The 23,173-nt window shown below is 47.0% G+C and overlaps 3 protein-coding genes across 5 annotated transcripts; 1 reads left to right on the top strand and 2 right to left on the bottom strand.

Moving 5' to 3' along the window:
* The first annotated feature begins 22 nt into the window (after positions 1 to 22).
* On the top strand, positions 23 to 3,381 carry CCDC27 (coiled-coil domain containing 27). 2 transcript variants are annotated; one of them, XM_018920407.3, is made up of 6 exons: positions 23 to 232; positions 1,039 to 1,169; positions 1,304 to 1,381; positions 1,651 to 1,863; positions 2,307 to 2,411; positions 2,526 to 3,381. In XM_018920407.3, exons 1-6 carry the CDS (start codon positions 133 to 135, stop codon positions 2,658 to 2,660), a joined length of 762 nt encoding a protein of 253 aa, XP_018775952.1. In that variant the 5' UTR covers positions 23 to 132; the 3' UTR covers positions 2,661 to 3,381. The 2 variants fall into 2 exon arrangements, with proteins under 2 accessions (XP_018775952.1, XP_018775953.1); XM_018920408.3 differs by lacking the exon at positions 1,304 to 1,381 and having other exon boundaries at positions 25 to 232.
* Positions 2,946 to 7,858, bottom strand: LRRC47 (leucine rich repeat containing 47). The gene is made up of 7 exons (XM_009095702.4): positions 7,207 to 7,858; positions 6,687 to 7,133; positions 5,762 to 5,878; positions 5,340 to 5,455; positions 4,931 to 5,033; positions 4,443 to 4,532; positions 2,946 to 4,265 (listed from the first exon to the last, which is right to left on the bottom strand). Exons 1-7 carry the CDS (start codon positions 7,843 to 7,845, stop codon positions 4,053 to 4,055), a joined length of 1,725 nt encoding a protein of 574 aa, XP_009093950.4. The 5' UTR covers positions 7,846 to 7,858; the 3' UTR covers positions 2,946 to 4,052.
* Positions 7,859 to 8,356: 498 nt separating this feature from the next.
* CEP104 (centrosomal protein 104) lies at positions 8,357 to 23,173 on the bottom strand. 2 transcript variants are annotated; one of them, XM_030232923.2, is made up of 22 exons: positions 23,095 to 23,173; positions 22,309 to 22,472; positions 21,629 to 21,802; positions 21,174 to 21,312; positions 20,512 to 20,577; positions 20,075 to 20,151; positions 19,763 to 19,931; positions 19,349 to 19,507; positions 18,516 to 18,743; positions 18,107 to 18,310; positions 17,431 to 17,598; positions 16,684 to 16,857; positions 16,173 to 16,349; positions 15,549 to 15,755; positions 14,436 to 14,552; positions 13,917 to 13,953; positions 13,766 to 13,838; positions 13,057 to 13,165; positions 12,669 to 12,807; positions 11,893 to 11,960; positions 11,581 to 11,671; positions 8,357 to 10,421 (listed from the first exon to the last, which is right to left on the bottom strand). In XM_030232923.2, the coding sequence occupies exons 2-22, from the start codon at positions 22,419 to 22,421 to the stop codon at positions 10,288 to 10,290; spliced, it is 2,823 nt and encodes a 940-aa protein (XP_030088783.2). In that variant the 5' UTR covers positions 22,422 to 22,472; positions 23,095 to 23,173; the 3' UTR covers positions 8,357 to 10,287. The 2 variants fall into 2 exon arrangements, with proteins under 2 accessions (XP_030088783.2, XP_030088782.2); XM_030232922.2 differs by having other exon boundaries at positions 22,309 to 22,502; positions 23,095 to 23,168.

Raw genomic sequence — 23,173 nt, 5'->3', positions numbered from 1 at the left:
GCTGACTCGGAAGCGGAAGGCCCGCCCGCCTCACGCCGTTGCCTGGCAGCTGCCCCGCTCCGAGCCCTGCAGCGCCGAGAGAGACCAGACCCGGCCCGACCCCAGCCCCAGCCCCAGCCCCAGCCTCGGGCGATGGAAGCCGAGGACTCGCAGGGAGCAGCTCACGCCGAAACCGTGGAACAGCTCCGGGAGGAGCTGCGGAAAGCAAAGGATGACCACAAAATGGCCATAGGTACCGCGGGAGGTGCCCAGAGCACAGTTTTACCTGCCTAGGTCTCATTCAATTCGGCTCCTTTCACCTTGGAAACATTGCAGGGTGTCGCTCACAGGCTGAAAAGGCCGCTTGTTCTGAAAACGCTTTCTTTCTGCCCTTGGAAGTGAATAACGTGAGAAAGCCCAGCAGAGAAAGCGCTGAGCAGAGTGGCAAAGCGGGGCTCGAGGTGCCCCCTCTGCGTGTCCTCAGAGCAGTGCCCACCTCAAAGCTGGGTTGTTTAATACATATGGAATAACAGAATGGTTGGGCTTAAAAATCACCCAGTGCCACCCCCTGCCATGAGCAGGGACATCTTCCACTATCCCAGGTTGCTCCAAGCCCTGTCCAGCCTGGCTTTGGACACTTCCAGGGATGGGGCAGCCACAGTTTCTCTGGAAAACCTGCACCAGGGCCTCCCCACTCTCACAGGGAAGAATTTTTTCCATATATCCGCTCTAACCCTGCTCTCTATCAGTGTGAAGCCATTCCCCCTTGTCCTGTCACTCCAGGACTTTGTGAACAGTCTCACTCTTGACAGCTCTTTGTGGTACTGGAAGGCCACAATTAGGTCACCCTGAAGTGAAACCACCTTTTCTTCTCCAGGCTGTACAAACCCACAAACCACATTATCACCCAGAATTACTGTGGCTGCAGCATTAATGTGACCCAAGTCTGGTCCCAGACTGTTCCCACAGTGGCTTTGCTTATGCTCACCTGAAAAAAGCAGCCACAGGGCATTCAGCAAGGATTTGCTTTGCTAACAGAAATATTCTCTGACTTTACAGGTGCCATCTCTTCCTTGCAAAGACAGATGGAGATCCAAGAATCTGAGCTTAGGAAAATCAGATCTGAAAAGGAATTGCTCCAGAAGCAGCTCAGATTGAGAGAAGTCAAGCTCCAAGCTGTGTCTAACAGGGTACGGCCCAAGAGTTTGGTGGCCATGGCTAGCAGGAGACACAGCAGCTGGGAATTTGGGGTTTTTGCAACATGTCATAGGCAGGAGGGGCACCTGTAGCTGTGAAAATGAAGTATAAAATATTCTCCTTCCAGTTGTACAGACTGACAGAAAGACAGAGGCAGGAAGAAGCGGTGATGATGATGGAGGAAAGGAACTACACCCTTCAAGAGGTGAATCCGTGCTAAGCCTCTACAAAAAAGTCTGGTGTTTGCTGCTTCACTGGGCTGGTTTTAAGGCTGGTGGCATTTGGCATATAAAACCCCCACTCAATCCAAGTAGTTTTAGAGAAAACACCAAATAATAACAGCTACCACTACTGGTGAGATTGTCAGTCCATAGATTCTGCCCAGGAAACATGTGGACCAAACAGTGGGAAAATGAGGCCAAACTTGCTTACTTTCTTCTCCCCAGTGACAGCTTGATTTCTGTATCTGCTCAGATTGTTACAGAACAGGAAGTCCGGCTGGCTGAGCAAGACAACATCATCCATGAGTTAGAGAGGACAAACAGCCAGTTGCAGGCTGAGGTTGTGACCACCCGCCGCCAATTCCTGGAGCAGAAACAGGCCCAGAGAGAGACCCAGAGCAAGTGTGAGGCACTGCAGCAGACGGAGCTGCAAACCAGAGTGGCACTGGAGCTCATCAGCAGCAAGGTAAGCATGGCCTCTTTCACCTCAGAGCCCTGTCTCCCTCTTGGGACACACTTGGGAATCTCAATCCATTTGCTCCCTAGAGGACAAATGTGCCTTTTAAAAAGAAAAGAAACCTCAAATACCAGAAACTTGACAAAGGTGAGTTCAGGTCAGATTTCTAACATCCTTCCAGACCCAAGGTAACAAGAACCACCCTAAAGTCATCTCCTGCAGGCAGATGTGCCTGGTGCCAGGGAAAGAGCCTTGGCTCACCTAGACCCACATGATTACCACAGCATTTTCAGTGAAGCCCAAACTGCCTATAATTTCATATAAACACCTTCCACATCATCATTCACCAGTCCTTTGCCCAAGCCTGACAACACAGTCTCTGTAAATCAGTGCAAATGCCAAGGAATTGCACATAAAGCCTGAACACACCTGCTCTCCTCTTTTATCCAAAGTTTGAAAGGTATAGAAACAAAATAATCCAGGCTACGTTCAGCGTGGAGGGCAGCCAGGACCCCCAGGGCGAGCTCACGGATGATGACGTGCTGGAGGCAATGCAGGTATGTGGCTCTTCCAGACAGCTTCCAGCAGCCAGGAAGGACTGCTGACGTAAGAGAACACTTTGCAGTGCTGCTCCCAGCCTTCCCACTTCTTCACATGTGGCTGATTTTCAGAAAATCTTCAACGAGCGGACAGAGTTCCAGCAGCTGCTGAAGAACAAGAGCAGCAGGACGTCACTGCTCAGCAGCGACAGCAGCACAGCATCACCAGCAAGGAGAAGGAAATCCTCCAGGATGGAAAAGCTCTGATGGCTGAGCCAGAACCCATCACCAGCTCAGACTCTGGGCTCTCAGCTCGGAGCTGGTGCCTTACAAGAAATTAAACTCATTTTACTGACACCAAGTTCTGTGGGAGTATCTGATTCAATTGTTTCAGCCAACTCAGAGCACAAGTCACTGGAAGTCCTTGTTCTGTAGTAACACTTGACTTCCCAGAGAAGCCTGAAGCACAAGAATGGCTTGGCTATTTTTGCCTTGGGAAGTTTGTAAGTGACCTGACTGAATGTCCCCCAATGCCAAAATGAGGGACAGTGCCAGGGCTGCAAAAGCTGTTTTATTTTTCCATTGCATGTGCTAGACCCAACATGGGGATGTCTCTGACATAGCAGCAGTTCAGTTAGAGCTCTGAGATATCACTTTTACCAGAAGAGAGTCAGTCTGGGGGTCACCCTGGCTTAGGGAGAGGTGTGAGTTTACACCAGTGCTCACCCACACATATAGGTCACCCAGAGACTGCCAAACAAGAACTGCTTCAACCACCTGTATTTTGGAAGGCAAAAATACATGGGTGGGACAGAAAGCTCCAGGAGGGTCACTCTGGGCATCAGTGCCTGTACTCTGGGGGGACAGGGAGTCCAGCAGTGTCAGTTGGAGGCAGCTCTGAATGGACCTGAACCTCCTCAGCAAGAACAAAGCCAGTGCTCAACCACAGTAACTCTCTGGGCACACACAAGGTCACCACAATTCCCACAGGGATGGAGGATGGCCCTGAAATGCACTGAGACACACAAACCCAGCAGCTGACTCAACAAATCCCTTAAAAATGGAAGCTGTGCTCGTGCCTGAACACAGAAACCGTCACTTTAAAATGCATCCCTCAAGTTCTGACAGCAATTAAATGCTTCTGACAGCAACTAAACGTTCACAGTTACTCCAGATAAAATTCTGCAGAACAAGATGTCAGCAAAGTGCTTTGGCATTCTGACTCCAGGTTGTACCCAGCAGAGGACCTCAGTTCCACACTGACTGGATTTCTCTGCTGCCACAATAATGATCCAGATGAAACACCAGGAGGAAAAAGTGATCTTACAGAAAAATGTGACTGTGCTTCTTTTAAACATTGTAATGATTTTCTCTACTGCATTCTGATACCCAACAGCTTCTTTGCCTTCAGTCCATGTTTGAAGATGCTGCTCTTTTGCACAGGCCTAACATGGATGATCTCTGTTTAGGATGAAAGATCCCAATTCTCCTTGCTGTAGCACACCAAACTCTGAAGCCATTGCTTTCTCAGCAGGATGCTCCACATCTCTTCTTTAAAAACCCAAACCATCTCACTGTGCTCCAGCTGCATTGTTGAATATACAGAAATCAACCAAAATCAAGGCAATGGAATCCTCTCCCAGGATTCTCAGGCAGCTGCTAACGGATCACAGTCAGCAGAGAGGACACTGTGGCCAGGTCTGTTTTTGAAGGATAAAGTACTTTCAAGTTCCCATCCATGTCCACCACTCGCACCTGCTCCACCACCAAGGGCAGGTTCAAATTCCCTGGTCCACAGAGAGCATCTGATTCCATATCTGAACCAGAGCCTTCCTTGTTCTCCAAGGCAGATCTGTTCAGCTCTGCAATTTTCTGTTAAAAGCAAAGTACAGAGACCAACATCAATTCTGTGGCAGGGAACAAAGAGAGGGAGTAACAATACTACCAAAATACAAATCAGCTTCTGTGCTCTTCTCAATGCATGTGAGCAATAACACATTTGGTAGGAGCCCCCCCAAAAACCAAAGAGTATTTTCCTGAACTCCCTACCAGGATAAGTGTGTCCATCACATCTTTGCAGATCTGTAAACTGGTATCACTCGTGACTTCCAGAAACAGGTCCCGGGTCTCTTTTCTAATCTGTAAGAGTTTCAGAGATGAAGCAAGTCAGGAGTCAGAGCAGCTTACCCAGAGCAGCCCCCTGGACATGTCCCAGCACACAGAGCTGAAGGCTTTCACTCAGGGGCAGTTTAATCAGGGGCAAAGCTCTGCTGTTCTTTACAAATCAAAAGCCATATTCTTACCCTTCAACAAAGGCTTTGCACAGGCAGGCTGGTGCTTTGGAACAGATTTAAAAAGGTAAAACTGTAACTCCCAGATCCCTCTCAGTTTGACAGTGGAGCCCATATAAACTGTAAGAGTTTATACTTGGACTACAAGCACAAGTTTCACAGAACTGTGTATGTCTTTGAGTTAAACATCTCTTGATAGAAAGAAAACTGCTTAATTATTAATGTATTTCCATGAATGGCAAGTACCTTTGTTTTCTCACTGTTGGTTATTGGTGGGAAGGAAATCACAGCACCTTCAGCATCCACCAGGCATGGGTAGTTGTCTTTGCCATCCAGCAGCTGCAGGTACCTGCCACGAGAAACAAAGCAGCAAGAAGTGAGCAACTGAGAGAGCAGCTGGACACAAGGGGAGGAAATAGTGACAAAAAGGAATTAGTGTGTGATCTCAGCACAGGGCAGGGCCACACACTGCCTTACAGCCCATCTGCCACTACGTTAAGTTTACTTCATCCCTGATTCCCTTAGCTCACAGCATGTGCACCACACACCCTTCAATCCTCTCTGCTTCCCTTCTATCTGCTGTTCTTAACACATCTGTCACATCCCCAGTGCAGTCACCTAAATGTATGTGGGAAAACCACAACAAGGCACTGACTTGTGCAGCCCAGAGACGTTCTGACGCTTCTTCTGCTTCCGCTGCTCCTCAGCCTCCAGCTGCAGCTGGCGGAGAAGATCCTTTGCCTTGATCTCCTTCCGACCCAGGGGCATGATCTGCACCACACAGGAAAACAAAACATTTTAACTGAATTCCTCTCAAACACCAGGGTTACAACACCCCCCTGTAAGCAAGTCAATAGTTAACCAATATTCCTGCATGTTGTCATGCCTTTTTCAGCATGGAAATACTTTCCATTTCACATGGACTGCGCTAACACCCACTTGAAAAACAGGCTCAGTCACTAGTAATAAACCAGGCACCTGGTACAGCAGGACAGCAAGGAAATCCGTACAACATCTAAAGTTCCTGGAGTTTGTTTTCTAGGTTCTATGAGGTAAGAAAGCACTCTTAGACCCTACCTTGAGTTCATCAGGAGGCTGAACATCATATGTCAGAGGAGCTTTGACCAGCTGCAAGTCGTGGGTGGCAATGGTGGCCACTGTGCGCTTTTCACAGATGTCCTCGTGCAGCTTGGTCTGAAACACAAAGGATGCCATCAAAACAGATCAAAAAGTCAATGTAATTTATCCCTTCTATGTGCAGATTCTTCTATTTATCCCTTCTATGTGCTGGTAGTGCTCCCCAACTTTAACGCTGCGAGCACTACCAGCCAAGTGACTAAAGCAGAGCCCTTCCCTTCATCTGTATCTCCATTACAGCCCAAATGCAAAGGTAGCAAAGCAAAGGTGACATGTTTCACTACAGGGAAAACAAATTCTAAGTCAGAAAGCAATCCCAAACACTCAAGCCTTGTAACCTGAAAGCAGCTCCCACCTGCCACCTAAGGGACAGGTAAGCAGCAAGCCCAGGGACAGGTCTGTGGGCAGGATACCTCAGTCAGGAAGCTGGGTGTGTAACATGGTTTTAACAGACCAGGGAAGCTGGAGCCAATCCAGGGGATCTCTACACAGGGATACAAGGTTATTTTTAGCTTTTAACAGGTTCCACAGCACTAACAAGCTGCTGTTACAGTCACAACACAAATCTGAGTGTGTCCATTGCCCTCACAATACCTGAGCTCTCATGGGTCCTTCCCAAAACAATACCTGAGCAATACCTGAGCTCTCATGGGTCCTTCCCAAAAACCAGTTCTGCTGATTTCAGACTGACTGGGCATGTGCTGCTGGCAGGGACAACTCACCCTGTACCCTCACACCTGCTGGGTGAGGAGCTCACCTTAAGTTTCACAAACTCATCTGCTGAAAAAGGCCTAGAAGAGTCTATTTCCAACTCTGCCAGCAATATTCCCACTCCAAATGAGTACCATGAGGCTGCAGCTGTTACCTGCATGGTCAGGAACCTCTTGAGAGCATTTCCCGGCTTTAAGTTCACTCCTTTCAGCACACAGCACACGATGAAGGCTCGCACATCTTTGACACCCGGGCTCACTTTGACCACCAAAGGCGCAGGGTTCTCAGAGACGTGCAGAACCTTCACCAGCAGCTTGCTCGCCTCTTCCACCTCATCCTGCTCCCCATCCCCACTGTCCTTCTTCTGCTGCTTCTCCCTCTTCTTCTTCCTGACGTCGTCTCTGCCACTCTCAGCCTTCCCCTTCCCACGGCCACCGGCCCGTAGGTACTCCAGAATAGCCTTCGTCTGGCACCCATTGACCATCTTCTCCAGCCGCTTGTCCCTCAGCTGGTTGCCCCTGAAGTTGGCCTCCTTCAGGCGGGGGCAGTCGGCCAGCGCGGCGGGCAGCTCCCGCAGCTGGTTGTTGGCCACGTCCAGGCTCTGGAGGAGACAGAGACGGGGCGGTCAGAGCTGTGCCGGGGGACCCGTGCGGGGCGGCGGGCTCGGCTCCCACCTTGAGCGCCGGCAGCGCCGCGATGTCCGCGCCCAGCTCGGCCACCTCGTTGTCGGCCGCGTCCAGCCGGCTGAGCAGCGGGAAGGACGCGGGCGGCCCCTCGGGGGGCAGGAGCCCTCCGGGCAGCGCCCGCAGCCGGTTCCCAGACAGCAGCAGCTCCTGCAGCTGCGGCGCGGCGCGGGCGAGCCCCGGGCCCAGCTCCCGCAGCCGGTTCGCGCTCAGGTTGAGGCTGCGCAGCTGCGGGAAGGCCGGGACTGCGTCCCCCGCGCCGCCGCCCGTCCCGCCGAGCGCGGCAGGCAGCGCCTCCAGTCCGTTCCCGGACAGGTCGAGCAGGCGGAGAGCGGGCAGGGGCCCACCCAGCCCCGCGCCCAGCCCGGCCGGGCCCAGCCCGTTGCGGCTCAGCACCAGCGTGTGCAGCGCGGGCAGCGCGGCCGCCACGCCCGGGCCGAGCTCCCGCAGCGCCGCGCAGCCGCTCAGCTCCAGCGACTGCAGCAGCGGCAGCGCCAGCAGCGCCTCCGGCAGCCGCCCGCCGCCCGCCGCCACCCGCTCGGCCACCGCCGCGCCCGCCAGCGACAGCTCCCGCCGCCGCTCCCGCGCCGCCGCCTCCAGCTCCGGCCACGGCTCCGCCGCCGCCGCCATCGCGCAGACACCCCGCCCGCAGCCGCCGCCGCCGTCCAAGGGCCGCCCTCGGCACGGTCCCGCCCTCGGGGAGGGTCCCGCCGCCACCTGAACCCACGGCGGGAACGCAGCAGCGGAATGCGGCGGGATGGGACCACTGCATCCAGGAGCAGTGATACCTTAAACAAGGGCAAAACACGGGACCGCATACTGCTGAGCCGCGCGTCTGCCCCAGCGGTGCCGCACAGGTCCAGGCACAGCTTACACCGGTAAAGCTCACACACGTACAAGTCACAGGTCCAGTCACAGCTCACACATGTGCAGCACACCCTGGTATCAGTCACACAGATCTAGTCACAGCTCACACATGTGCAGCTCACACATATTCAGCACACACAGGTACAGGGCACACACAGGTACAGGGCTCACACAGGTACAGGGCTCACAGGTACCACAGGTGCTGCAGGAACCAAAGCCTCACCCCCCTCTGTACCCAGTTCCATTGTTGCGGGTGGAAAATGCAGACATTCCCTCCAGATTGGCTAAAGTAATTTATTAAATATGTGCAATAAAAATAGCTGACATTTAACAGAAGTGACTCATTTTCCTGATAAAATCTCCCAGATTTCAATATGTGATTTGCTCATCCAGCACTTAGGAACATGCAATCAGTATAAATTGCTCTCTTGGGGTAGCGGAACACCAAGAGGTCTTTTGGGATGAGATCAACTCCTGTACACATGGACAGGGGCTGCTCTAGAACCATCTGGGCAGTGACACATGAAAACACCTCAGCTGACACTCAGGCACAGCTCAAATGACAGAGATCACTCAGGACCACACTCCTTCCTTGCTTTCCTACTGAGGCCCCATTGTAGCCAAATCCAGGCTCCAGTCCAATGCTCTGCAGACCTTCTTTCACTGCCCAGACCCACACCTCTGCAGTGGATTTTCTCTAGAATATTTTGCTCAAGACTTGGTGGCACAGCACCAAACCTCATGGCGTTTTTCACTCCAGTGTTTATTTTGCCACTGCAGTAAATCCAGTTTGTTAATTAAGGAGCAACCCCAGTAAATCCACCTTTAAACATGACACTGGTGGTACTACTGTACTCCAAAAGGGTCCTTTCACATTCTAAAAAACTGCTATTTTATCACTACTAAGTTATTTCCTTATTGTACCATAGAGTAGTTTTCATCCTTACACTTCTGAGCAAGATCAATGGCTATTTTGAGATATTTATTATTTATTTAGCATAGAGAATCAGGCCCTCAAATAGGAATCCATGTCACTAAAGGGAAAATAAAAATACCTATATATGTTCCTAATGTGTGTATAAATATTGAAATATGTATTTGGAAGAGTTAGAGAAACAATTTATACAAAGAATTTTGAAATCCAAGCACACTGATCTACCTGGAAAATCCATAAGCTGGTATGCAAGCTGCAGGCAAACTAGAAAAACTGTATTACAAAATCAGCTCTATAAATAAAACACCACCACAAAGTCACTCCATGGGAGCAAAAACCCCCAAATTTCCCCTCATATTATCATGACCACTCATTCCCATGCCCATGGTACCAATTCCACACTGGAAAGCAACAGCTGAAATGTTAAAGAGAGAATGTTAGAGATGTGAGAATGGCTGCTTTGGTACAAAGCTTCATGCCTTGGTCTTAATAGACTTTATCTCTCTGAAGCTGTTCAAGACATGTGCTCCAGTCTGTGGATAGTTATTTTAATCAATATCTAACCAGAGGAGCTCAGTATTTGAGCTGAAAGTGCACTAAAGCAGGCAAAAAGGGCTAAATTTACTAATTCAAGCTCTTCAGGACCCAACCAAGATAATTTTTTCATCTCTGTAAGGGGTCATTTCTTAGGGATACAGATTTGGGAGGATTTAGTTTAACCCTCCTGCCAAGTGGGCTCCTAAGGCACTTGGTGCACAGTGAGAGAGGCCACAATGTCCTGTCACCTCCTGCACAGTGGCACAACCAGGAAAACATCCAGGTAACCCATTTGGTGCAAATTTCTGGGATTGAGCAGTGCTTTGAGTACAGCTCTGCTGCCTTCAGAACCCTAAATCTGACACACACACAAGGTCAGGCTTCCCCCATGTGTGGTTCCTGTTCCTTGAGCACCATGAAAGAGACTTCTCTCCCCTGACATAATTAATGTCTTTGAACCCATTAAATTACTTACATGGGACTGCAAAGGAGACCACAGTTTTCTGTCAAAATAATGTTTTTGTCCCAGAACATTTGGTATTTCCAACATGAGCATTCCTAGCAAAGCAAAGCCCAGTGCTGCAGTGACAGCAACGCCGTGGGGATCACACCAGGCACTGCTCAAGGCTAAAAACAACCCACATAAAAGATGATACAAGCTGCCTACAATTTTTAAGTAGCTCAGAAAAGCCATGTGCCCAGTTATTCAGATAAAGGAAGAAATACTTGTCCTGTCATCGCTTTGAGTATGTTTTGCCAGTGTTTTTATTTGGGCCCCCTCGAGTTCTGATCTTGCTTCCTATTGAAGGAGATTGAAACCTTGCTCCTGAAGGACCTGGTCTCCTTACATAGTGGCCAACTGCTTTGGCTGCAAAGAGAAAAATAGAGATCATTATTACAAGCACATCTAGTCCCAGGAGTGAATTTAATCCACTGTTTTGATTCCCAAGACCTGTTAAGTCTGAGTGACTGAAGCAATCAGCAGCTGGCAGGCACTGAGCCTCAGCAGGCTCCACACCAGCAGTGTCAGACTGAATGGTCAGGGCTCCTTTCCTACCTCTAGGAAATAGCTCTGTAATCAGAGCTTATCCTGCCAGGATTTGCTTCTGTTTCCAAATTCTAAGCACCAACAAACTACGAAGCTACTGGTATCTCATTAGTCAGTACAAACAGCAAATCTAAGGACAGACAGGACTGGGGAACCAGTTTAACACTGGAAAGTGCTGAGTTTAAACCCCATGATTCACTCAGGTCAGCTGGGATGGGCAATTCCACAGCTCTTTCCAGGAACCTGGGATAGTGACATGCAGACAGGAGCAGAGCACAGCTCAGAGCATGTGAACTCAACACACAGCTGCCTAGAAAACTCCAAAGTCTGAAGTAGGAAAGGTTTGGATGTTACTGGCCAAAAGTTCTGGTGATGCAGGCAGTTTAACTTCTGTGTTCTGGAAATAAAAGGACTTTCCATGTTCTTCATAAAGGCAACTGTTGAAAAAAACACCACCTGACATCATCAATGTCTCTTTGATGGTGAAAAAGCTGCACAATGATAAATCTGTCAGGTTCCTGAGTCTGGACTGGAAAGGAAATGCAGTGCAAAGCACTCACTGTTCAGTTCACCCTGTAATTAGGATCAGATTAGCAACCTTTGATTGGACACTAAAAGCTAAATCAGGCTCTGGTTCCCTGTGTCAGCATTCAGGAGCTTTCCAGAACACTCTTCAGCTGATTCTTCTATTCATGGTCATCCTGTTCTGCAGAAAAAAATCCCTGAACTGATCAATTTATCAAATCTACCAGCTTTCCCCACCAGCTGAGCTTGTGTCCTCCTCTGAACATGACTGTGATTGTATGATTTTGGGAATTTGCTCCCCAGGCACACTGCTCCAGCACAAGAACCATCACTTAGCTCACCCAAATGCAAACCAGGAGCTGCACAGACCAGCTCTTGGGGATCTAACACTTTCCTTAAGCAAAGGCAACACAGTAAAAAGTACAAATGTTATTATCATTAACTGATGTCTTACCAGGCTGCACCAGAATGGTTTTGTTCAGTAGGGATGTCCTCCTCTGGTTCATTTTGCAGCCATCTCTGCTCATCAGGTGAGATCTCCAGGCCTGAAGGCAATTAAAAAAGCAATGATAGCACAACTCCAGCAAAATTAGCATTAATTGTGTACAGACTTTATATCAACAGCACTTTCATCTGCTTTTTCAAAGTATGAGCTCCTTGCTATGAAATAGAAATTATTATCTCCATTATTTTAATATATGCTGAAAGGTCCATCACATTAAACCAACCCATAACAAAATCTGCCCAATGTGAAGGGTGGCCTCACCTCTTCTCCAGGAGGAAAGTTCTCATGGCACAAAGGGCAGTGGTTTGCCACATGTTCTGGTTTGGCAGCTGAAATTGTTTGAAAATTAATATAAGAATTGAAAAGAGAGGCTAATTTCAGACACAAGAAGAGAATCTGCTGAGTAAGTAGCATAAAACTACCCCATGTCTAACCCAACTCCTTCCCTGTTACCATTCACTGCTCCCAAAGAAGCCCTGTGTTTAATCATCTTCATCAAAACAAGATCAAAAGGAATCTCAGAATCCAGAATCACATGGATTGGAAGGAACCTTAAAGATCACCCTGCTTCCCCTTGTCCTGTCACTCCAGGCCCTTCTAAACAGCCCCTCTCCACCTATCTTGTAGCCCCTTCAGCTCCCACTGGAAGGCCACAATTAGGTCACCTCAAAGCCTTTTCTTCTCCAGGCAATCCCAATTCTCTCAGCCTTTCCCCACAGCAGAGGTGACCCAACCCTCTGATCAACTCAGTGCCTCCTCTGCACTCACTCCAACAGGGCCATGTCCTTTCTGTGCTGGGACAGTGCTTAATCTACAGGGATATGGAAGAGATTTCCCAGCCTTCTCACTCACCCTCCCAACACACACTCACAGAGGCCAAGCACCAGAAAACTCAGGCATTTATCCCAAATCTTTTCCCTCCTGAAGATTTACTCAGATCCCTAAGTCTGAAATACAAGCAGCCTGACTTGCCAAAGATCCCTGGTGTTTGCAATCTGAACCTCTGATGTTCCACCTCCCTGTTTGGAGCTACTCACGATTGCAAATCCTGCTCTTTATGTGTCTGGCCAGCTCATCCCTGGGCACAGCCTCTCTGCAGCGTGGGCACCTCCCAAAGCTGTCCCTTTTGTCACAGTCAGTCAGCAGGTGCTCTGTCAGGCTGCAGATCTCCAGCATCTGCAACACAGCCAGCAAGGTTTGTGCTGAGCAAGCAGAGATGGGATTCATCACCTCAGCCTCACCTTCCAAAATGACAAAGGGAAATTCAATTAACTCATTTTCTATTGGTGCTCTTTGCCAAAAGCACTACCCAAAACACACTTGGGTGTGTTCAGAATTCACCTGCCCATGTGTTAAATCTTGCAGTGCCTCTAAACCAGAATCACAGCAGTCCATGATTTAGCAGCTCTGGAATTTCAGTCTGACCTGTTTGCAGTGCTCACAGCGGGTTAACATGGGGCAGTGCTTCCAGTAATGCAGATCCAACCCTTCCTCAGTGAAGGACTCGTTCCTTTCACCACAAAAAATACACAAGCTGGGGGAAAAATACAAACATCAGTGACATCAGAGAGAAATAGATGAGCCCTGTTCCTTCTGTTCCAAGCTGTTCTCAAAAGCATCCAATATCTTGAAGAGTTTCTTTCCCCTGTGTAGAGCTGAGCTTAGGATGGGGCAGGTACTGGCTTGTAATTTAGGGTAAATACAACTATAGAGCATTTTTTCTTAGAGAATGATTAATTCTACAGAAGTTCTGAGAGCACCTCATCAAAACTGGCTTTCCTGGCTCCAGAATTTCCAAGGGCTTCTTCTACGCCCTCCCCCTACAACACCCAGCAAAGCCACCCCATATTTCCCCCCTATTTCACACTGGCAGCTGAACATTAAACTGTGGCTATTTCTTAGCCCACAGGCAAATACTCAGTAAAAAAAGTATGAAGTCACACTATCCAAGAACTTCAAAGAAAAGCACAAAGGATTGCCTGGTGATCATTTCAAATCTGTTAGAAGATATTTTAGTCTTTATTGTTTCACTGCTGAAGGAATTAGCTTTGATCTACTGGAAAAATGTTATTACTGTTAGGAGCTCACAGGGGACACCAAGGGCTTAAGGTGATTAGAGGCTCATCTCACTTACTTATCCAGGTAATTTGCAACAGAGGAAAGTTCCTCCTGAATCTTTGCTGCTGAAGCTTCATATACTTGGTAACCTGTAAGGAGAGAACTATTAAACCAAGATCACATTTTAATTAATCTACATTTCTTAACTCTTATTTGAAACCACCTACCTTGATTCTCTGTCTTCTGAAAAGAAGATTCTTTCTCCTATCAAACAAAAAATTTTAACTCAGAAATTTGCCTTCCAGAGAGAAAGGGAACACACTATATTCTGATTTCTGTCTGGAATTTAAAATTTAGCAGCACAGCCAATGCACTACAACATTCGTGCTTCTGGTTCTAGGGCAAATCTCTTGTATTAAGGTATTATTTTATATTATAAAGGTATTATTGCCTTATTATAAAGGTATTATATATATATTATATTATAAAGATATATTATATATTAATGTATTATAAAGGTATTATTGTTGTATTATAATAAAGAATCCAAATTTTACACTATTTTAGGAAGAACAACACCCCAGGTTTTAAGCTGGGCTGCTGAGGAGAAAAGTCACTCAGGGTATGTCTAGAGTTTCTCACTCTTTTTAATAAGACAACACCAATGCTCATTATCATATCATGGATATCTCCATGATATCCAAGGAGCAAAGGATTAAAACAACCTTAAACTGAAACATGCTCACCTCTTCAGCTTCAATCTCTGCCTGTAACACTAATTTGAGAGCTCCTGGGTGGCTTTTGAGAACTTTCATTTCTTCCTTTGTCTGTTTCTCTACTTCTGTTGCTGCTTTTCTCTGTGCCTGGCAGGAAATAAATACTCTGTCAGTTCCAAAAGCTTTGGAACCATCCCTCATACACAAGAGATTGCAAAACACATCAGCACAGAACTCATGGTTGATGCAGGAGAGGAAATGTGCTGCTTGGTTAAGTGATGGGTGTGATACAGTGACACCTCCCTCTTCCCAAGTTCCTCTGCACTACCTGAAAGGAACATTTGGCACAGCTTTTGGGCTTACTGTTCCCAAGGACTGACAGCAGAAAACAGCATTTGTGCATTTTCCATACTGCTTGTCCATCTCAGCATTCCTTGTTGGCTTTCTTCCCAGGAGTGAGCACTGGGAATACACTCAGCTCTCCATGTAAGGAACACTAACCACACACCTGGAAGGAGGCAGAGGGCCATAGGGGAGTCTTTCCCCACTGGAGGAATAAACTCTGTGGTGCAATGCCCTTGGGAATTGGCTGGGGGAGAGAGTTCATGCGATACTACACTGTGCTACCCTGCTCTTTCCAATCCAGCCATGAAATCAGGACAGCACTCAGCCTAACACCATTGTGGCAGTCATATTTTCTGGAAAAATCCCTTTGCCTAGGATTTACATCCTGGGAAGCTGAGAAGCCTCAGAGAAAAAGGAAAACAATATTATCTCATTGCTTCTCCTGTGTTTTGCTGCTTTGGAATGTGTTTGGAGATTGTTCACCCACAGGTGGTTGTTTCATTGTTTTCATGTGAATTGTTTTGATTTATTGACCAATCATGGTCAAGCTGTGTCAGGGCTCTGGAGAGTCACATGTTTTTCATTATTATCTTTTTAGCCTTCTCTAAGTATCCTTTCTGTATTCTTTAGTATAGTTTAGTATAGTTTTCTTTAATACAATATAGTATTATGAACTAATAAATGAGCCTTCTGAGAACATGGAATCAGATTCATCATTCCTTCCTTCGTCTGGGAACCCCACAAATACAGTCCACCATGCCTGAAGTAGCCCTGTAGGTTCTGCCTCTCCTTACATACCCTCACTTCACTTTCAGAAGGTTTCCCATCGATTTTGGCAAAGCCCTCAAAGAGAGTTTTGTAGCGCACGGTCCTGCGGGCGCCGGCGTCGTCCAGAGGGAAATACTCCAGCACAGCTGCCCTGTGCTCCCTGTACATGGCAAAGATGATCCTCAGCACCACCTCACGCACCTCTTGAGCCCTGTGCTCCAGAGCTCCCGTGGCAAACTGGAAATAATGATTAAAAAATTATTGTCTCTCTTTTCTCACATTTTTAAGGATTGGTTTATTATTCCAAGAGTCTTCTGCAGCAGGAGAAATCCTCCTACAAGACAGGCTGTTGCAAACACTTTTAAACTCATTGGTTCTTTTTTCCAGATATTAACATCTTACTTCATAGAATCCCAGAATGGTTTGGGTTGAAATGGATCTTAAAGCTCATCTCATTCCACCCCATACCATGGGCAGGGACACTTCCTACTAGACCAGGTCGCTCCAAGCCCTGTCCAACCTGCTCTAAAATTACCAGCACTGTTGATCACGGGAATATACCTCTTCAGGAATTCTCAAGCACTCAAAAAAAGCCAGACAAGCCCCCAGAAAACCATCAGAAAATCCTCCCTGTGCTGTAACCTCACCTCTTACCTTCATGACATTGGTGACGGTAAACCCAGAGCTTTCAGTCCCCATGGCTCCCAAGAGAGATTCCACCAGTTCCACATAACTCATTGCCAGGTGTGTTGGGGAGTTTGGTTTTAATGTTTTAACCAGGTGCACTGGAATAATCTGGAGAGGTTTTACTTCAGGACACAGTGCCATTTCCTAGAAACACACAGAGTTAGTGAGCACACTGGATAAGGACAATTACCTGTCTCTGCAAAGCAGAGCTTTCTCATCTCTGTAGGTCACTTGCAGCAAAGAACACAAGAGTCACAGCTGCAGCAGCAACAGGCACCCCCAGACTGCTCCAGGTGACCCTGATTTGGCAGGGGGTTGGACTGGATGATGTCCAGAGAGCCCTTCAAATTCCAGTTATTCTGTGATAAATTTCTGTGATAAGCTATAACACTTCACAGCAGCCAACCCTGGTCTCACAGTCCATTCTGATCAGGTGTTTCTCACCTAGGAGCTCCATAATTTGAAGGGAAACACCCACCTGGATGAAGGTTGAAGCCAGAAGACGAAGACGGGATGAAGAGTCTCCTGTTCTAGAAAGCAAATGTGGCAGGGTTGTTTCCACACAATGAGAAGTTTCTAGCTTCCCCAGTTTGTGTTTTGGTATATATTGGGTAATGATCATTTTTAGAAGTTTCAGGGAAGCCTGAAAAACCTAAGTTAAAAAGAAAAAGGAATCACTGAGCACAACCAACACAGAGCCCCCTGTTTTCAGACAATGCAGTAAAATCTATTCTTAACTTGGAATTACAGTAGCACCCTTGATGGAAGCTACTTCAGAAAACTGCCTTCCAGAAAACCTGTTATTAGGACTTAGGTGAAAGGCTTCAGAAATTGTTTCATAAAGAGTACCAGCTCAATTTTCTTCTTTTCTTCTTATTTAAGTTTTATTTGATGCCCAAGTGTCCTTCAGCTGAGCGCAGTACTTTGAGCTAGAAACTAGCAGTTATTTCATTGTTGTATTTCAGATTTAACAAAGAAAAAGGCTCAACCTCACTGCTCATTTACTGCATCAGCTCATGGCTCAGCCCAGGGCAGTTTTCTCCATCTGTTCAATGACAGACATTGCCCAGTTGTTATGGGAGTTTTGAGGGGCTTTGTTTTGATTTTTAGGTTTTTTTATTCAACAGTAGCTTTATAAACTATTTGTTCAAAGTATCCTAACCCCAAGGTTCTGCAATTTTGGCTGCCAGCTCTTCACTGGAGTACCAAACTCATCCCAACTTACTGAAGATACAGTGTCTTTGATGGCCTTCCTCACAAGGAAAACAGCAGCCCTCAGCATGTTCCTTAAATCCTCCTTTGGAGTGTCCACTGACACCTCCATCAGCTTCTCATACACAGCCAGTAAAGCCTCTTCTCGATATGACCAAGTTCTGGAATATGCTCCTGAAACCTGAGCACAGAACAATCTAACTCTTAAAAGGTCTCTACAGATATTTCAATTCATATTTAACACTTTTATAAAGAACCAGCCTCAACAGAACATATGAATTGAAGCATGAAGTCCCCAGGTGCTCCCCACAGGAATCTGGCTTTATTAAAAGCACACATTTTGAAATGAGATGAGTGAAATGGGATTAACAGGTCAGGCTCATAGAGCCCTTCCAGGCACAGGGAGGGTTTCTCTCCCTCCAAAAGACAGTGGCAAGTTATGGGTGTTCTGGGTCCATACCCTAAAGCAGTCTGCTGCATCCTGTCTGTTTATAAGCACATCAACTAATCAATCATCAAAGCTACAAATTGGTAAAAATGCTGTAAACAGGCATTCATAGAGCCAAGGTCAATTTTTAAGCTCAGGTTTCAAAATAGCAGCTCTAAACACATAAAAATCCTCTTAACACAGAGCACAATAACCCATGGGTTTGTTTTACTGGTCTTGGGTTTGTTTTACTGTTTTTTACCAAAGTCTCTCCAAAAACTTCCACAACAGGGCTGGCTTCCCTCAGTGCCTTCTGTGTGAGTTGTTCAGGCTCCCCAGCATTGCCAGTCCTTGGAGCATCACCCACATCCTCCTCAGTCACCTCTGGCTCAACATAGGCAACAGCTTCATCCATTTGCTTGCAGATGGTTGGGAGAGGTCTCTCATCATAAGGTAAAATTTCAGCCTAGCAGAAAAGATAAAATTTGTTTTTCTGGAAATGACTCAGATGTGGTTTTATCACTAATTGGATTCACCTCAGCGCAATTTTCTCACATCAAAGCAGCATCACACCCCAGTTAACCATGAGAATAACCACATTATTTGGAAGGTTGGACATCAGATTGTTTGCTCTGACAGGTTTCTGTAGTAACAGAGGGAACACTACTCACATTTTCCTTGGAAAACGCTTCCTTCAAGGTTGTGGGCTGAGTCTGAGAAGAAAGAGGGGACTGGTAGAGAACAACAGGCTCAGAAGAAGTGGGATCCACCAACTGCCCTTCCAGCACAGGCTCTGCCCTCGGGGGCTCTCCTTGGGGTGGGTCTGCAGGCTCAGGAGGGGAGCTCCGGGGGCTCTCAGTGCCACTTACAGATCCCAAGGGCAACACAGATTTTCGGATCTGAGAAAGGGGAGAAGATTTTTACAGCAAGGCTAAAAATGTGCTAAAATCTCTCAGTATAGCTACAACTCTGTCAATGGGCTTCTGGTGATTCCAAGTAAACATTGAACCTGTCTCACAGGTGTGTCATCATTCCCACTGGATGCAGCTTTATGAAACAGTCAGAAAATAATTCTGTGTAGGTGTATGTGTGGAGAGATTATAAAATTTCCTCTTCTGAGCACATTACATAACTGTATGGATATAAAAAAATCACATGGATTCTGTACGGTTAGCCTTGATACCACTCTAAGCCTCCTCTACCTCTCCAAAGTACAAGAAAGTACCTTATTCATCTGCATCAGGTAGTCTTGAAATTATGCAAAACATTCAGGATTCTAATGCTATTTTCTTGAGACCTCAACAGTTTAATGGGATTTATGGAGAAGCAAGCATGTTCATAAAACACCACATTGTCAGTCTTAGGTTGGAGAATTCCACAATCCAAAGAGAAAACTGAAATGTTTTAGTAAATCTCAAAATTTCCATTAACCTGTGAATGAAGTTTGGCTGCTCTGCCATTTCTATTTAGAACACCCTCCTGAGTTTGGACTAACAGCACCCACCAGCAGCTGTGCATCCAGGAGGTCGTGCAGCTCCAGCTGCTGGTACACCTTCAGCCTGTACTCATCCATCTGCTCCTTCTTCTTCTTGGCAAGGTCATAATCCTCCTTCTCCACGGCGTAACGCTTCTCCACCTCGTACCGGCCGAGGCGCTCGCCCACCTAGGATTGGTACAAATCACCTTGGAATCATCTCACTGAACATTTCTTGGAATCATTTTACTGAGCACTTCTTGGAATCACCCTTCTCTACTTGTTTCATTGCTTCCAGACAAAGTACTCAATCAAGCTATTGATTTTATAATTAATCTTTTGGGAAATATATCAAAAATCATTACAATTCCACACAAACAGCAAGGCCCTGATGGGCCACTGGGGCTTTGCTCCACTTAGGCGTCAAAGATCTCCCAATATCACCTTCTGCAAGTCTGCAATGGCCTGTTTGAGCTTCTTGGCATGGTCATAGCACTCGAGACGCACAGCTTCCCTCTTCTTCTCATCCAGCCTCCGGATTATCTGAGCCACTTCTGGATCCTGGTACATGTCAAAGGCCAAATCGTCCAGAGGTGAAATGGAGTCACGTTTCCTGAAGGCACAAAATGAATAAAGTAAACCACAATAAGGCAGGTTTGTCTTTTCATTAGCAGGGAATTAACAAAACACAGAGATCAACCACTGCTTTACACCAAGCACAGGTTTTACCAGGGTATATGCAAAGAACAAACTTACCCAAGGTAAGTTCCATCTAAGGCAGGGTCATCCAATTTAATTCCCAAGTAGTGATCTATCAGCTTCTCTCTGGAAGGCTTTGGAAGGGTGGAAAAAGAAAATCTAAATGTGCATTCACCAATATCAGGTGTGTGCTCAAGACAGAATTCTGACTTGCCACAACCAACATCAGTTTTGCAACATAAAGCACTTATGTTTTGGGGCACATTGAAGCAAGACAACCTGGAGACAATGAAAATGTCCAAACTGATTATATTTTAAATTTCTTATTGCCATATTAGGCTCAACTCTCTTGCTTTAAGAGAACATTAAAATTAAATTAATGTAACACAGCTCTGCTGACGAATTGGCACAAGAAAAGTTCATCCCATTACTCCAGGAACCAGTACTTGAAGAAATGGAGCATCAGTAAAAGGACAGGGATGCTTTGGACTTACACTGCTCATGCTGTCAATGCCATAGTCTGCTGGATCCCCAATGATGTTCACAGCTACCAGGGCAACCTGCAGAAATTTACAGAAAATAGAAATGTGTAATCTCATTCCTCTTTTCTTGAAACAAAAACCAGGGCCTGTAGTCAGGAGGGTGATATGGAAGCAGAGAGAAGCACTGAGTGCTAAATGTGCCTCCTGCTCCATTGAAGATGTATCACCAAATCTACAACCCCATGGTCTGAAAGAAGTCCCAGCAGAACTGAGGCAGGTGTTTGTGTGTCTGCACCATGGTGGCTGTGCAACATCTTCACTTAATGTCACAACAGGTCCTCCAAAACACTCAGAGTGGCTTTGTGACCCCAAAGCTGCTCTCAGAGGGAGTTCCTTGTCCCCAGCACAGACCCTGCTGTGTGGGCTAAACCTCAGCACAAACAAGAGTGACAGAATGTGCCCTTGACTTGTTTGCTCTGGACGAGGTGCATCCACCTGATACCAACTCTCTTCTAACCTATTATTTGTGTTTTGTGCTTTAAAACAAACTTAAATAAACACAGGACCTTTCAACCAACATTTTTTGCTTCCATAAATCAAGGGAGCAGATTTCTGTGCCTGTTCTTTATTATGGAAGTGTCACCTAGGCTACCAGCTAAGGACTTCTAACTCACCTGCCCATACAAGTTGTATTTATTGACATAATTTTTATGGAAAATCAGCTTCAGGTACTGGCCAACTGCATCCATGTACACAGATTTCAACTCTCGAGCTCTGAAATCAGTCTTCTCATTGTCTGAGAGAGGGACATAACTGGGAGGGAAAACATAACACATGAGTAGAGGATACATCCAAACACACAGGTGGATTTCTGACCCTCAGGTTTAAAACTCCCTCATAACTGAAACAACTATGAAACCTTCCTCATAACCTCACAACTGAAATAACTGTGTGCTGTCACTTGGCAAGGCAATTCACCTGCATCTCCAGCTTTGTCAAGATCTACACAAGTCCAGGATCTCCCAGCTGCTCACACAGCATGACCACATCACACACAACCCACACTATTATTTTCCCCTGAAGCTTTTCTGATTAAGACATTAAAGTGATTCAGAACTTTCTGTCTCACCCAAGTCTCTGAAACCTCTCTGACTGATAGGGAGCAAAGTATTCAGGCAGACTTTCACTGATGTAGAACTCAATTTTGCTTGCAATCATGTACTGGTGAGCGAGCAGCTGCAGCTTCCGGATCCGACACCTCTCCACCAGCTGCAGGGTGATTTCCTGGGGGTACTGACAGAGCCTGAAAGAGACACAGTTTCTGAATTCAATCATCATTTTAAAGCAGATTTCACTTCCAACTTGAGCAACATCTCATTATGGAACTTTAAAGCTGTTAATTGCAAGCCAAAGTTACAAATATTGTAAGAATCCCAAGAGTGGAAACACTTTTCCCTTCCCTTTACTGCATGAATATCTTCAGGTGCCCCACACAAGTTTAGAAGATGTCCCAAGTCAAATGGATTTTTCATACTAAGCCAGAGCAGTTGCAAACTCAAAGACTGCCAAGAACAAAACCAGTTCCCATTTTCATTTTCCAGAACTTTATTTAAATACAATGTAGTGCCTTTAGGTGTTAACAGAGGTGCTTTTTTTCCCCCAATTCCATGGGATTAAAGTAACTTTTTTTGCTTTATCAGTTTGGTTTGGGATACTGTAAACTGCTCTGACCATGCATGGTACATCTGCCACTCGTTTTAACCTGGTACTTCAGAAATTCAGTGCTCCAAGGCCATCCCCTCAGAGTACCTGGGCGAGCGCCACCCGTTCACTGTCGGTGCATGAACCATCAGCTCCCGAGCACTGAACCCATCCTCGTGTCCTGACGAGCTGACCACCGTGAAACCGATCTTGTGTGGCATCCTGGGCAGATGAGCTGGTCACAGCCACGGCCTTCAAGCTTAAACTCATCCCTGGAAGGGTGACAAAAACCCACCGAGGCCCTACAGTCAAAGAATTGCATCCTGAGGTCAGTTGAGTCAGTAGATGATGAGTGCAAATATATTAACATTGGCACCATAAATGTTCTTTAGGCACAGGTTTGATTAGTGCTGAGCAAAAAGAGGATTTAGATAATTTGCAGAGCAATCTGCCAATAAATTAAACCTGCTAACCCAAGATGGACCTTGAAACCAAGAGTTCCAAATGCATACAGGAGCAACCTGTATCAAACCTGTAGCTGCACCATGCTCTGGGCATTGGAGTCAGACGAACAAAAAGCAAATCACAAGGTCAGTTTAGTCTTTTTGGGAAAGCCACGCACCCACCGCGGCTACTGGCGGGGACACAAGCCCCGGGAGCACGGCTGCCCACCCCGGGCCGCGTTATGGCACCAACACCGGCCCCGTCCCTCCCTCCCCTCGCTGGCCCCAACCCCGCAGGCGGCGCAGGCCCGGAAGGGTCACGGCCGCACCGCTCCGGGAGGACAGCCAGGCCGGGCGGCGGACAAAGCACGGGGGAGCCTGGCAGGACCTGGCAGGTCCCCGGGGCGGAGGGAAAGAGGAGCACGGGGGGAAGCGCCGGGCCGGGCCCCACCTGGCTCAGCGCGGCGCCATCGCCGCTCTCATGGCAACGCGGCCCCGCCGCGCAGGCGCGACCGCCCTGCCGGCCCCGG

This window comes from Serinus canaria, chromosome 21 (assembly GCF_022539315.1).
Source record: "Serinus canaria isolate serCan28SL12 chromosome 21, serCan2020, whole genome shotgun sequence".
NCBI lineage: Eukaryota > Metazoa > Chordata > Aves > Passeriformes > Fringillidae > Serinus > Serinus canaria.
This window is presented reverse-complemented; position numbering and strand designations above follow the sequence as displayed.

Excerpts from the sequence above, each read along its gene's own strand:
- CCDC27 (XM_018920407.3), top strand. The coding sequence starts at position 133 with ATGGAAGCCGAGGACTCGCAGGGAGCAGCTCACGCCGAAACCGTGGAA. Across the intron at positions 1,382-1,650 it reads GGAACTACACCCTTCAAGAG|ATTGTTACAGAACAGGAAGT; the intron begins GTGAATCCGTGC and ends GTATCTGCTCAG. Across the intron at positions 2,412-2,525 it reads ACGTGCTGGAGGCAATGCAG|AAAATCTTCAACGAGCGGAC; the intron begins GTATGTGGCTCT and ends GCTGATTTTCAG.
- LRRC47 (XM_009095702.4), bottom strand. The coding sequence starts at position 7,845 with ATGGCGGCGGCGGCGGAGCCGTGGCCGGAGCTGGAGGCGGCGGCGCGG. Across the intron at positions 5,034-5,339 it reads AACGTCTCTGGGCTGCACAA|GTACCTGCAGCTGCTGGATG; the intron begins GTCAGTGCCTTG and ends TTCTCGTGGCAG. Across the intron at positions 4,266-4,442 it reads TGATGGACACACTTATCCTG|AAAATTGCAGAGCTGAACAG; the intron begins GTAGGGAGTTCA and ends TGCTTTTAACAG.
- CEP104 (XM_030232923.2), bottom strand. The coding sequence starts at position 22,421 with ATGCCACACAAGATCGGTTTCACGGTGGTCAGCTCGTCAGGACACGAG. Across the intron at positions 19,508-19,762 it reads CCATTGCAGACTTGCAGAAG|GTGGGCGAGCGCCTCGGCCG; the intron begins GTGATATTGGGA and ends TACCAATCCTAG. Across the intron at positions 18,744-19,348 it reads TCCTGGATGCACAGCTGCTG|ATCCGAAAATCTGTGTTGCC; the intron begins GTGGGTGCTGTT and ends CCCCTTTCTCAG.